Source organism: Echeneis naucrates, chromosome 9, assembly GCF_900963305.1.
Source record: "Echeneis naucrates chromosome 9, fEcheNa1.1, whole genome shotgun sequence".
NCBI classification, from domain to species: Eukaryota; Metazoa; Chordata; class Actinopteri; order Carangiformes; family Echeneidae; genus Echeneis; species Echeneis naucrates.
In genome coordinates, this window is record NC_042519.1 from 14,775,323 (window position 1) to 14,788,755 (window position 13,433).

A 13,433-nucleotide genomic window follows, 5' to 3' on the forward strand; every position below is an offset into this window, starting at 1 on the left:
TGGGTGGGCTGCAGTGGCCGTGTGCTTGTCTTGGATCATCTCTGGGCTCTTCTGTTTACTGAAACAACAAGCAAGTAGTGTCCAGGGAAGGAGAGAGGAATCACACAGGGAGCATCCTCAAAGGCAGCACCTCTCTCCTTTTTCTCTCCCCTCTGCTCACACACACACACACGATCTGCGTGAGGAGATCGTCCTTGGAGCCCTGACCACCCACGTCAGCAATGGCCGTCCACCGAAATCAAAACAGTGACTTTCCATTGACTCCCCCCCCCCACCACCACCACCACCACCTTTGTAATGAATCTCTCATCTGCTAGAGGCGTTAGACATGTTAAAGCAACTTTCGCTTAATATTTGTGCTAAAATATGATCCCACTCATGGTAAAACCATTATTCTGCAAATGCAGATGAGAGACTCTCACACTGATGGTTTTTAAAGGGAGAGAACTATCCTGATCACTAATAACCAACTAGAAAATATTGACATGTCAACGCTGATGAACTCATTTGCTGTTCAGAAGACTTGGGTGGGTGAAAAGGGTTCATAAAGTGTTAGCCCCATTAAATTGCAGACGTGAGGAAAGTCCCAGCTCTTGAGGTAAACAACTTTTGATTTCAGCTCCAAGTGACACACACACACAGACTGTGGCTTTGAGGTAGGTGCAGCAGAGACACTCCTCCTGGAAATCCCCTGTAGGGAGATTACATTAATTTACACATAGCAACAAGTGAAGAAAACAATTTGGCCAACATGTTGAGGATCTGTTGAACTTTGAATTTTAAGATACCTCATCAGTCCTTGTTCTGCTTACAGTGGATGCTGTGACAGTGAGCGGATGGCTCCATGAATTCTTTACATGTTGTGCCCTCTAGTGGCCTCTTTGAAAGTTGCAATAATAATGGTTGATTTGTGGTGAATAGATTCTAAATCTATAGAGTTAACATAAAATAAATGTATTTATTTTTCCTTAGTAGTAATTCACAGAAACCAAACTGATCCAAAGTCACGCCGTGATGGCTCAAACACAACTAGACAAGAACAAGAGGAAGGGAGTTTTGTAATGTATATTTATTAGGCTGCTTTTTTTTATAATTTCACAACCAGACAAATCATGAAGTTTTCCTTTGGCTGATTAAATAATAGTAAGATATCACTGACACAACATTAAAGGTTAACAGCTTTGACCAACCCTTCTGTTATTTGTTGCATATCTTTTTTGAAAAAGACATTAAATAAAATAATATAGTCTCAAAACATGCTTTATTGTACACAAAGTCATAGTAACTGTGGTGGCTTTGTCAGGTATAAGTATAATAATGACAACAGCAACTGTAATGTTGGTGTCCAGATGTAAGATTTTCATCAGTAATTATTCATTAAGCTTCTAAATAAATCTTAAAAATACATAAATAGACTTAATGTTCACATATCAATAAAGCCAAACCGATATCTTTGTAGTCAAAGAAGATATACTTGATAATACAAAAAGTAGGCCATATAGGCCATTTTGTTTTTTGTATTTTATTTTTTTATTGATGTGAACAATTCTGTCACTGTCAGTGATTGTGTAATGGCATACACTTTTATTATTTGCCTTTTTGAAACAGTCTGGCGCTGTCTGGGTTGTCTGAACTCTGGGTCACTCTGACCTCCCTTCTCAATCTCACTTTTTCCCAAACTGCTTTCCCTATTCTACTTCCCTGCACGTATCTCTCAGGGGAGAAGATCATTCATCATCGCAGTCTAAACAGCCCAGTCAACGTGTGATTGATAACCCTTTTAGGTCAGACATTTCAGTGGCATACACTAATTCAAATGGTTGCTTGCATCTGCTTCTGCAACTTTGCATGCATGGATGAGTGGATGTTTGTTCATGCTTTTAAACACTACATCATCCTGTAAGCAGCAGACCATCGTCTTCTGCTCTTTAGTGCATTCACAGGTCTCAGGAAATCAGGTAGAAGCTCGTTATTTTTATTCTGTGCCCAAACCAAATGGTATAAAAGATATTTAGGGTAGAGGGGTGGAGAGAGAACAAGTGAGCAAAAGGAGAAAAGATGCCATAAAAAGTGCAAGCAAAATATACAGATGTAAATAGTGATTGACGCCTCGTACCACTAAATGTGCACTGGTAAATATTGGCAGCAGGGGAAATATGGTTTTTAGGGGAAGTAATAGTGTGTAATGATAATGAATGGTAACTATTGCAGCATCAGGTTTTGAGCAGGAAGATGGAGCAGAGAAAATCCAGTAACCGTAGGATGAGACAGGAAGAGAGAGGACAAAGTCAGTGATCAGAGGGACAGAGAGACAAGCCAGATCTCGAAAGCTGCAACTGAGTCGGCATTCCCTGGAGCTATATTGGGAGTCGGTTCCATAGAATCAATGACAATGGGATCTGGACTCTACCACTCTTTCTCGCTGTCATCCAGGGATTCAGTTTTGGAAAATATTAGACTCAAAACTAATATTAAAATGAATTTAACCAGAAAATTACATTGGGTCCAATTCCTTTCTGGCCTTTCTGTGTGGAGTTTGTGTGTTCTCCCTCCGTCCAAAGACATCATATTTGGGTTAATTGATGACTCTAAATTGTCCGTAGGTCTGAGTGTGAGTGTGGGCGGTTGTTGGTCTCTGTCTGTCTCTGTGTGTTGGCCCTGTGATGGACTGGTGACCTGTCCAGGGTGGATCGGCTCCAGCACCCCCGCAACCCAGAAACAGATAAGCGGTTGAAGATGAATGAGTATCACTCATTACCAAAGTAAAGTTTTCTATTTAATCTGCTGTGGGTGTGGCATGGCAATGAAATGTTGGGTTTTGTGTCTTATAAATTGTGTTTGCCTTCATTTAAGGCATACAGTTGACTAGGTGTCAATTCACCAGCAACCACAGTCACAGTATAACTAATGTCGCCTGCAGTTATGACTTTATATTTGCCCATTCCTGTTAATGTCAACAAAATGGAGCAGGTTGAGCAAATAGCTCATAATGTTAGTTTGAAATAAGAACCAGAAATGACAGATAATTATAGTTACAGTGAGGGACTTAAATGTCTCCAGCAACCCTGGCTTGTGGCCTTCATTGCTGTAGTTCTAACCTCTAGACTTTTCTCTTATCCATGCATTTTTGAAATCAGTGAAATTGTGCCAGAAAGCTACACCATTTATTATTTTCTACCATTGTCAGTACTTGTATTTGATGCAGAGTTGGATAATCTGTTCTCGATGTAGTCTTGTGCCATTTGTTGAATTGATTCCACATCGAGAAGTTTGGAGGGAATAGTCTGCAGTATCCAGCTCTGTATGCACACAAACACACAGACAAAATTACTTGGACAAATTAGTCTCCTGTAATGTGAAATGGAATTTTATATATATATATATATATAAATATAATCAGATGTTCGTCTTACCAGGAGTGTGTGGCTCACACTGCCATATGTGTTGTCTCCAGCTCTTACATACTCCAGGGAGCTTTTAACAAAGTGCTCTGGTGACAGAGTCACTAAGTTGGTAGCTTGGTAACCCGTCATTCGAGTGGAGACCCCGAATGGAGCCACAGACTGAAAAAACAGGAGGAATTGTGAGAAAGAGAGGTTCTTCAGTATATGAACGGAAAAAAACCCTGAACATTAATAACTCCAATACCCCTCTTTGATTCTGAGATCTTAAAGTGAGGTCAGACTACCTGTATAATTATCCCTTTATCTTTGTATTCAAGGTGAAGACCTTGAGAAAGTTTGTGCACAAACACCTAGAAACAGGAAATAAAGAATGAACAATCATGCAACATGCAACACCATCATAGAAGATGAGGTTATGTAGCACGACTGTTGAGCTGACCTTAGATGCAGCGTACAGGCTGTACAGGGGAAAGGGAACACAGACCACTCCTGATGAAATATTCAAAATCAGCCCTTTCCTCCTGTAGGAGCAGAAACAAAAGACACTTGTCATACTTTTGAGTCCAAAGACTTGTTAATTTGAATACTATGTTTTTATTGTATCACAAGTTAACTCTTGGGAAGAAAAATGGAAGGAAACCTGTTCTCCATGCCTGGAAGGATTATTTTGCACATCTAGGGAAAAAGAAAATATGTTCAGGGGTTTGCCAGAGAAGGGGAAAGCTTCACTTTAACATGGCGTGATGTAGCTCTGATTTGAACATTAACAGGTTAAAATCAAGTGAGTACATGAGCGTACAGCAAATTTCTTTATTTTTTGGTCCCTGCAAATAGTTTGTGATCCTTAACATGTCACTAAGACGTTTTGTATGGAAAAAGTATTATAGTATATCATACTTATAGAATAGCATTATATACATATATATATTCTTACCTTGGCCATAGTTTTCACATTGCAGTTGATCACATTTGCAATTGTCTGAAAGCACAAACATGTTCCTAAATTAGCCACCTTTGTTAATAATCCAAGGATAGAAAATACTACTGGGTGGATACAGCTAAGAAAGTGAAGTGTGATTGCCCGTGTGACCCTTTGAGGAGAGGTTCAGTTAGGAGATCTGAAGTCATTCAAAGCCATTTCAAATTGTGTTGCAGAGCTGATGGTGAAAATGAAGACCAACCCCTTTGGAGTTGTGGACCGCATATGTTTTGTTTCACACCTCTGTGCGTGTTCCAGGTAAGAATATGTCCACGATGTATAATCCTCATCCTACCTGGATTATTTCTCCATAACGATCGGCTCATTCTTCATCATACATCGTGGCCGTATTATTACCTGAACACGCATTAGCTTGTATCCAGAGTTTGGATGTCTTCCGTGGACATCACTGACAACACAGTCCATCTCCTCATCACTCACAGCTGAATAAAGGTCTGTCTGTCTGCCTGCGCGCGCGCACACAAACACAAAACATTAACAACGAGTAATGTCCCGGTCCTTGTGTGTGTTGTTGTGTTTGAAGCGGTGGAGTACTTCTTCTACATTTGCGGCCAATATCTTTGTCGGGAATTGGAAAATAACGCCAACAACTTCAAAGTGCTGTGTTGTGTTGAGCTGAATAAAAACTGCTCATCCTCTCCTCGTCTGTGTGTGCGAAATTAGCCCGGACTGCTAGTTACCATGGTTACCAGCGTCATCGAGCCAAGCTAAGGTGAAACAGACTTAGCTTTGTAGCTAGCTACACTAGCATTAGCTGAGCTAACTTAGAGCCGCGACTCTAACTCACTAATTCTCGCCTCAATTTTTGCCGTCATCCTGCATCTATGACAAGAAGTACTATCATAAAAGGAGGCAGAGGAGGAACTAGACATGGAGCACACAGGGCAGTCTATTAATCAAGGTGAATAGAGACAGCAACACAAGGTAACACACAGCACAACCAGCAGAGACCGGTGTGTCAACCGATTTGGTTTCCCGCAAGTTTCTGTTCCCATTTACGCCGATTTACTGCTGAGTCGTGCGTAGTTACTAAGTTACCGTGCGTACTTAAAGAAGAAACGCAAATAGAAACACAGCTGGGTGTACGGAAAGCGACATGGAAAAGGCCAATGTGTAGGTTCCGGTATGGTATTTATTATATAACAAAATAAATTGAAAATGCATCACTTAAACTAGTTAGTCGCTTCGAAATGGACTGCTAGCTAACTGGTTAGCATGCTCGACTGAAGGATTGATGACATTATTTTTGACGTATAATGTAACTATTGCTTACCATTAATTTGGAAATGGGCAGAGCGCCTGCGAATGATACATTCTGCTCCTTGGAAACACCCACCGGATAGTGTCCATATTTTTCATAATTCACGAACTCGTTGAACAAAAGTTTGTCCATTTTACCATAAAGAACATACACTCACATGACAAACGCTCATCCTGGCCGCCCTTTGGGAAACTGGGTTGGGAATTAGTTTATGTCCTGGGTTAGTTCCAAGTAAGTGCATGATTTATACGAAAGTCAATGATCCATTCACTGAACACTTAAAATATTTTTTCCCTGAAAGCCTACACATTATCTGTTATCTCTTGCACGACATGCCCATAAAATAGGCTATAGGTCTACATAATTATCATTAATCGATCAACCAGTTAAACTGTAGCATATACACAACAAAATTTCAGCAACAAAGCGTGGTATTTATTTACTCTATTTACTTTATTATAAGAATTATTAACGAATCAACAGGCGTGGACTCGGAGCTGGAGAAGAGGTCACGTGGGGTGCTGGAGCCAATCCCAGCCCACTTTGGGTTTACGTCATCACGGGTAGGTCAGGTGACGTAAATGTGAAGTGGTGAAGTAGCGCAACTCAAGTAGCGCAACTCGAGCAGCGCTGTGGCGCAGCGATAACGCTGCCGCCCCGCACCTAGGTGGGAGGGGTTCGATTCCTGGCTAGGATATGTGATGTGATATGTGATGTGATGTGAACGTATAATGAAATGTGTAATGTAACCCCGGGGTTAAGTGATAATGATGTTGTAATATGTATGCATGATGTAAATATAATGTAACAAATGTAATGGTGATTGTATGAATTACAGTACTGTAACCCTAAATGTATGTAATGTAATGAATGATAAAGGTCCATTCCCGGTGTGGGCACCTGAACGTGTCTACGGAGTTAATTGGTTGCGAGTAGTGGACTGGGCTAACGCAGATACGGCGCCTCCCCAGGACCTAGGCCGAACCAGACCGGACCGGTGACGGCACCCCTCCAGGAACGGACCGAGACCAGACCGGAGACAGCGTCCACAGACTAGACCAGTAAAAGAGGAAGGAATCACCCACTGAGATGATTTGTTTAGTAATTTGTAAAAAAACACAACCCTTTTAGTGATAGTTAAGATTATGTATTATTTGAGTTACAAAAGTTTCTAACTTGTTTTCGTCCTAATTCTTCCTAATTGTAACCCCCCAACAAATGTTTTGGCCACCGATCATTCGCTAAGCCCCGCCCCCCTTAGTTACTGTTGCTATGCTAGCCTGTTGTCTGTTGTCTGAAGTTCGGTAGGAAAATGTCCGGTCAGCATCAGTCCGGTGATCAGAAAGGAAAAGAAAGAAGAATAAGAAAACAAAGGGTTGAGAAATGTTTTTTAAAAAGGTGGTGACGGTGAATTTGGGACGAGAAACGTAGAGCAAGGTAAGAAACAGGGCCGTTAGCTTGTAACGTAAGCTAACTGGACAGCTCTAATGCTAACGTCCATTAGCCTAGCTTGTATTGAAGCCCGACACAAAATGTTATCTTTGACAGAAACAGCTGAGTTTGGGAGCTCCATCAGAAAGGAAGAGACAGAGAGGAAAATGAAATTTATTTAACTTGTTGCATTTTTTTCTGCACAAAGATATTGACCGCAAATGTAGAAGAAGTAGTCCACCGCTTCAGACATAACAACACACACAAGGACCGGGACATTACTCGTTGTTAGTGTTTTGTTTGTGTGTGTCTGTCTGTCTGACTGCACACATGCAGCGGCAGAATGAGCCGATATTTATGGAGAAATAATCCAGGTAGGATGAGGATTATACATCATGGCCACATTCTTAATTGGAACACGTACAGACATGGCCACGATGTATAATCCTCACCCTACCTGGATTATTTTTCCATAACGATCGGGTCATTCTACATCATATATCTTGGTGGTATTATTACCTGGTGTGTATCACCACGTTTCTTCCTTAAGTACGCACGGTACTCAGCAGTAAATCGGTGTAAAGGGGAACAGGAACTTGGGGGGAACCAAATCGGTTGACACACCGGACACCCCACAGACCTCCATGGAGTTTGAGACTGTGTTTATTGTGTCCAAATAAGATATGTTTTGTACAGACGAGAGACTAGACCAGATCAGAAGGTATACTGAAGGTACTTTTGAGCTACAAACATGTATGTCGCAGAATCGCCTCAGTATAACTCAGTATGACGAAAGCTACTTCCTTTTCCTGTATTTCCTGAGGTATTTTTTAAGCAAATACTTTTGTACTTTTATTTTACTGTACTTATATTTTGACAAAGCTACTTTACTACCGTACATATTTTAGCGTCCAGCCACCGTACAGCCACTTATTTTTTTTCCTCCGAGTTGACATGTTGCGTGAACGCTATGCTATCGGAAGTCGGAAATTTCCGGATTGTAACTTGGAATTCTCAGATCCGAGTGTTCGTGAACGCAGCATCCAACCTAACAGTGAACCATCGAGTTCACTGTTGGAGATGATGTTTATATGATGTTTTATGAAGTCAGGGAAAATGTCCAGACTGGGCTGGGACAAGCCTTATTTAGAATAAGAATTAAATAGTTATCTATTGCACCCCCCCGCCCCCGAAAAACATTCATGCTCAGGGTTTTTTCTTACTTTAAGCCCTGTACATGCATAGAAGTGATGGGATACACAGTCCTGCCAATGGTTTCACGCCATCCCATTTCACACAAGTGATAGAAAAATATACCAATATATGCATCAATGCACCAGTTCACCAGTTCACTGACCTGATCCACATCTGGACAATCAAGGAATCTGTGGGGGATCATGCTGGGCAATACGCCCACATTATTGACTGAGGTAAAGAAAACAGAAGGTCCAGTTTCAAGAAGGGCCCATTTGTTGTTTGAGAGCAATTGTGGTGAAGAATTATGAGCAATTATCCAACCTAAAACCCCAATGTCGAGGTCCTTAAGTTGAGCCTCAATTTCATCGAAGATATATTCCTGAATGAAGTCTGTCACGATCACCTTCACTTTCTGTCCTGTTTTATCACCTGTGGAGAATGAACAGCAGTATATCGCACACATCACAGACATCACATATGTTGGTTGGATTTTCAGGAGCAGACCCGATGCATATATGGAAATATTTACCTATTTCCTTGGCCACCTGGTCCAGTTTTGCTTTGGTTCTGCTCATGATAACCACATTCATTCCTTGCTCAGCCAGCTTGGTGAAGCAGCAGTGCAATAATGGAAAAGAAGAGAAGTTATAACATGCATGTTTCAAATTATCAGTTCTGCTCAAGACGGGATAATTTAATATTAATTACAATGTATTCATGACTGGGCTGCACATATTAATGTAGAGCAAATTTTTTCATTCATTTATTAATCTTTTTACCACTTATCCGTTTCCAGATCATGGGGGGTGCTGGAGCCAATCCCAGCTCACACTGGGTGAGGGCAGAGTCACCCTGGACAGGTCACCAGTCCATCACAGGGCCAACACACAGAGACAGACAGAGACCAACAACCACTCACACTCACACTCAGACCTACGGACAATGTAGAGTCACCAATTAACCTAAACCTGATGTCTTTGGACGGTGGGAGGAAACCCACGCAAGTACGGGGAGAACATGCAGACTCCACAGAGAAAGGCCCCAGGCTGGAACAATACTAATCGCTATATCGCCGTGCTGCCCAAGCATGTTTTTTCTCTTTGAAAATGCACTTACTTCAGTGTGCTATACACTATACAACTTTCATTAGAGAAATGTTTGTCACACATGCAAAGCTTCACTTACTGCCAAAGCATATGCCCTTCCTATGCCTTCTGAAGCACCAGTCACCACTGAAACAGGGATGCAGAAATTAGATTAGTTTAATAAATATATGCCATCAGATGTGCAATTCTCATGTAGTTTTCACTCTAAACATTGGGGGCATTGTGAATCAGCACTGCAGATGCTAACTGGCCCTTTTTTACCCGTCAGGCAGAAGAAGATGGTTATTTATTTTATTTTTTTTTTGTTTACACTACACCCCCTATCCTGTGCTGACAGACTGTGCTAATACGGTCTGTACTAATACAATCTGTTCCACACTTCTGATAAAGACTTTGCAGTGAGTAAATAGAAACTGCTTGTTTCCAAGTGCTCACTACTTTCCCTTCTCCTCCCTAACCCCTAATAAAAAAATCACAAGCTCTCTCGCATGTAGTCATAGACATCCATGTTTTAGTGGACCCGGATGTAGTGATAAGGCAAAGCAGAGAGAGCTGTTTGATAACTGCTCAACTGACAAACGGCACTTCAGTCCCTTTTTATATGTTCAGCTGAATAAATAGACTGAATGCTTCTTTGTTACTGAGAAATTATGAGCACCAGACGAGAAAGCCCAGAGAGCCAGAACTTCCATGAAGTTTTCACATGTTGAGAATTGCTTTTGTGCTGAATTGTGAAGGAAAGTAACAGTAAATGCCATGACATTCAACAACTCTAAAATGATAAAAAAAGAAAGAAAGAAAAAAAGTATAAATTCACCTTTTACTGAGCCCCCTTTAACTTGTTGCTACTTTACATCCCTGTGACCAGACTAGCAAACTAACTCCCAAATGAAGTTCCCACTCAGTGTGAGATTGGCATTATTTTGTCTTCTTGTTTGAACAATTATTCCCCTGTCTGAGAGTAATCCGTGTTCTCCCTTTTATAAAAGTATTGTCAGTTCATTTGCTTGGCTTTGGGATTGTTTTTAAGTCCTCCCTTACTGTGCAGTCAAAAAACTACTGTGACACGCTTGGAAAAAGATTCAACATTCCCTCATGGCAACGCTATCTGATTAAACCTCGTTTTACAAGTTGGCTGCCAAGTTGCAAGTGGAGTGTTGGAAATTTGGTGAGGTTTTCAATGAGTGCGCAATCTAAATATTACTGCTATAGCTGAAATGGCTAAAGTATCCCTTGTGTTATTAATTAAGAAAAGAAGATAAAGCAAGAGGTTGATATCTGTGCAGCGTCAGTAGTGATGGGTGAATTAACTTTACTGCTGTTGCGAGAAGTAAGTTGCAATGTAAAAAGCTAATTATACAGATCCACCCATCTTCCAAACGCCCATCTATGTTTGAGGGCTCTGGCCAGTGACAAGGCAGTAAATCATATGCTTTTCTCTCTAGGTGTCTTCCAGTCAGGATGTGGAAGTGAGATATTCTCAAACAACTCAATATGAAACTGCTCCTCAATCATATTTGAGTCTCTTTAGGTATCTGATCAGAATTTCTCCAAAGAAACACATACAGTCAGAAGATTTTTTGGCACACCCACGATACAAGTGAGTGGGGGATTATGCCCAGCATATTATATATTCCATCTCACTTGGCAACAGTATCTCTCAGGAAAAGCTGGACCCTGCAGCAGAGAAAAGCAACATTTTGGCCAACTTGCTCCAAACTAACGCCAAACATACAGTACACTGATTATGCTATAAGAGAACTCCTTGTTAGCTTGGCATAAAAATTGTACTAAAGACTAAAACTGTATGACTTTACCCCCGTGTTACCTATCTGTCAATAACTAACTACTGTGATTAATTATTGTTGCTTGTGTTAAAGATGTTTAAACACCAACCAATTGCTTCTTCTGGTCTGGTCTGCTTCACTGGCTGTCATTTTATCATAACATCTAATTCACAACCATGTCAAGTGTGACAAGAAGTACTACATTTCAGAACAACATTGTTAAAATGGAAAGTTGTGTAACACCAGGTATTTCATATTCTAATTGTTTGGCATCAACAAGGGGGAACTAAATTAACAAGTACATTTTATGAATATTTCCGACCAGTTTTGTTCCAGACATGAGTCTTTTATGAGTTTGAGTTGAGCAAAATGCCAGAAGGGACCAAAGAAAGAGAGATTTGTTCAATGTCTCTCTATGTGTATAAACATAAGAGCGAAGTTTTCTCCACAAAGTTTTTTGTCAAATGTTCCAGGATAATGAGTGAGTATTAAGTGCTGAGATCCTACTGTGAGGACAGCATCATCATCTTGCTGCAGTCAGCCCTTCTGTAAACAGAGGTTTTAATGTCTGTCCAGAATGTCCCTGCTGGACGGTTGGTTTCTCACAGCTACTGGAATGCAACTTCTGTGACCAAATGTCGTGACATCTCTGTTAAAAAGTTTTAAATAGATACTCAAAAGTGCATTTACTAACTTAAGCGGAGATCAGTTAAAAATTGATAGGCCCTCCCTGTAACGGTCACATTGTAATTTGTCGTTAATATAACCATGTTCGTGAAATAAGTCATCAGAAAAAACAGCCATTGGAAAAAAAGAAAGAAAGAAAACCGGCCAATCTCTAATCTCTAACCAGATTAATTCATTATGAACTCACTGCATGAAGAAAATAGACAGGGCTGTAACTGTTCTCACTGCACCCTTTACAGAATTATGGAGAGTAATACAAGTCTGTATTACTTAAATTCCAATTACGAGCATTTCAACCCCTCATACTTTATAGAAGTATGCCTCGTTTAGTTTGACTGCCTAATGTAAAGTATTTAATCTAATCAAACTGCTAACACTGTTTGACCAGGCAAACACCTCTTGCTGACAGAACAATACACTCCAATACATTTAGGGCAGAAATTTGTGTTGGGGCTAACTGTTAAGTAGATGAACAAATATGTGAACACATACCTTTTAAGAAAATGTCAGAACATGCCTGTTTGATTCCGCACACATGATGGCGTTCTTGTGTAACAGAGAAAAGTCTGAGCATGTCTAGAACTGAAAAGTCTTATGTATCATTTACAGTTTTGCAGCAAAAATCTTTCATGCAACTTTGAGGCAACATTGGACACTTACTTTAATGCATGACAACCGATATGACTTTAATTGTTATATATAATTGCACAGCAATGTGTTTCATTTCACGCAGGATTAAACTGTAATTATGGCTGTGACTAATATCAATCTCATCCATATCACCCGTGCCAGGTTTGGCACACACAAGCACACACACACGCTCACAGCTCACCTGCCCATTCCCCCATAGAGGTGAAGAATGTCTGTGACAACGGAAACCATATGTTGGGAAAAAGCACCTGACTGAAGCGTATCAGTTTTAATCCACAGTACACAACAACTGAAGCACCAAGAGAAGTTAAAAACAAATCCATTAATTCCATGTTTGTCTGATGCAATGAACTCCACTTTTAAACTTCTCTCTGTGTTTGTCTCTGCACTGAGAGTTTACTCTTTCACTGAAAGTAAGAAGCAAATTAAATGTCAGAAAGTGGGTGTTGTCCTGGGGATGACACTCCCACTTTAAGAACAACATGTCTTTGACTTACATTCAAACACACACACAAAAAGTGCATTGTGACTCAAATTACAATGTTCATTAGCTGTGATCCATTTATAAAAAGATTTTTATTCAAAACCAATTGGAAATGCAGGGGTAATATATTATGCTTTCAGAACCTTTGATGATAAGTGGTCCCACACTGTTAGTTGTGAGCTGGAACAGACAAAGGGTCCTCTTTGAAAAGACCCATTGGAAATGAATCTTGTGTCTAAATTTAGTCTCAAATACAGTAAGGGACAGACATTTACAAGTCAGAGAGAACTTAGGTCAGGCAGGGTCAGGAAAAGTCAGAATTTAGAAAGGGTATAATGTCACTCTATCCACTCTCCATCCAGTACTTTTCCATGCAAGGCACATCAAACCACTCTTGTGTGCATGCTTGCATCTAAGTCAACCAT

At 40.4% G+C, this 13,433-nt stretch overlaps 1 protein-coding gene across 4 annotated transcripts; it reads right to left on the minus strand.

Moving 5' to 3' along the window:
* Nucleotides 1–1,060: 1,060 nt before the first annotated feature.
* Nucleotides 1,061–12,916, minus strand: hsd17b3 (hydroxysteroid (17-beta) dehydrogenase 3). 4 transcript variants are annotated; one of them, XM_029510941.1, is made up of 12 exons: nt 12,706–12,916; nt 12,366–12,455; nt 9,479–9,525; nt 8,823–8,898; nt 8,615–8,722; nt 8,454–8,521; nt 4,339–4,383; nt 4,045–4,079; nt 3,844–3,925; nt 3,689–3,754; nt 3,414–3,563; nt 1,061–3,299 (listed from the first exon to the last, which is right to left on the minus strand). In XM_029510941.1, the coding sequence occupies exons 1-12, from the start codon at nt 12,854–12,856 to the stop codon at nt 3,168–3,170; spliced, it is 1,050 nt and encodes a 349-aa protein (XP_029366801.1). In that variant the 5' UTR covers nt 12,857–12,916; the 3' UTR covers nt 1,061–3,167. The 4 variants fall into 4 exon arrangements, with proteins under 4 accessions (XP_029366801.1, XP_029366802.1, XP_029366803.1 ...); XM_029510942.1 differs by lacking the exon at nt 12,366–12,455; XM_029510943.1 differs by lacking the exons at nt 12,366–12,455; nt 12,706–12,916 and adding an exon at nt 10,217–12,338.
* Nucleotides 12,917–13,433: the final 517 nt, after the last annotated feature.

Coding starts and splice junctions, on each gene's coding strand:
- hsd17b3 (XM_029510941.1), bottom strand. CDS start 12,856: ATGGAATTAATGGATTTGTTTTTAACTTCTCTTGGTGCTTCAGTTGTT. Junction 3,926..4,044: donor CTTCCAGGCATGGAGAACAG/GTTTCCTTCCAT, acceptor CTGCTCCTACAG/GAGGAAAGGGCTGATTTTGA. Junction 3,755..3,843: donor GCCTGTACGCTGCATCTAAG/GTCAGCTCAACA, acceptor TCCTGTTTCTAG/GTGTTTGTGCACAAACTTTC.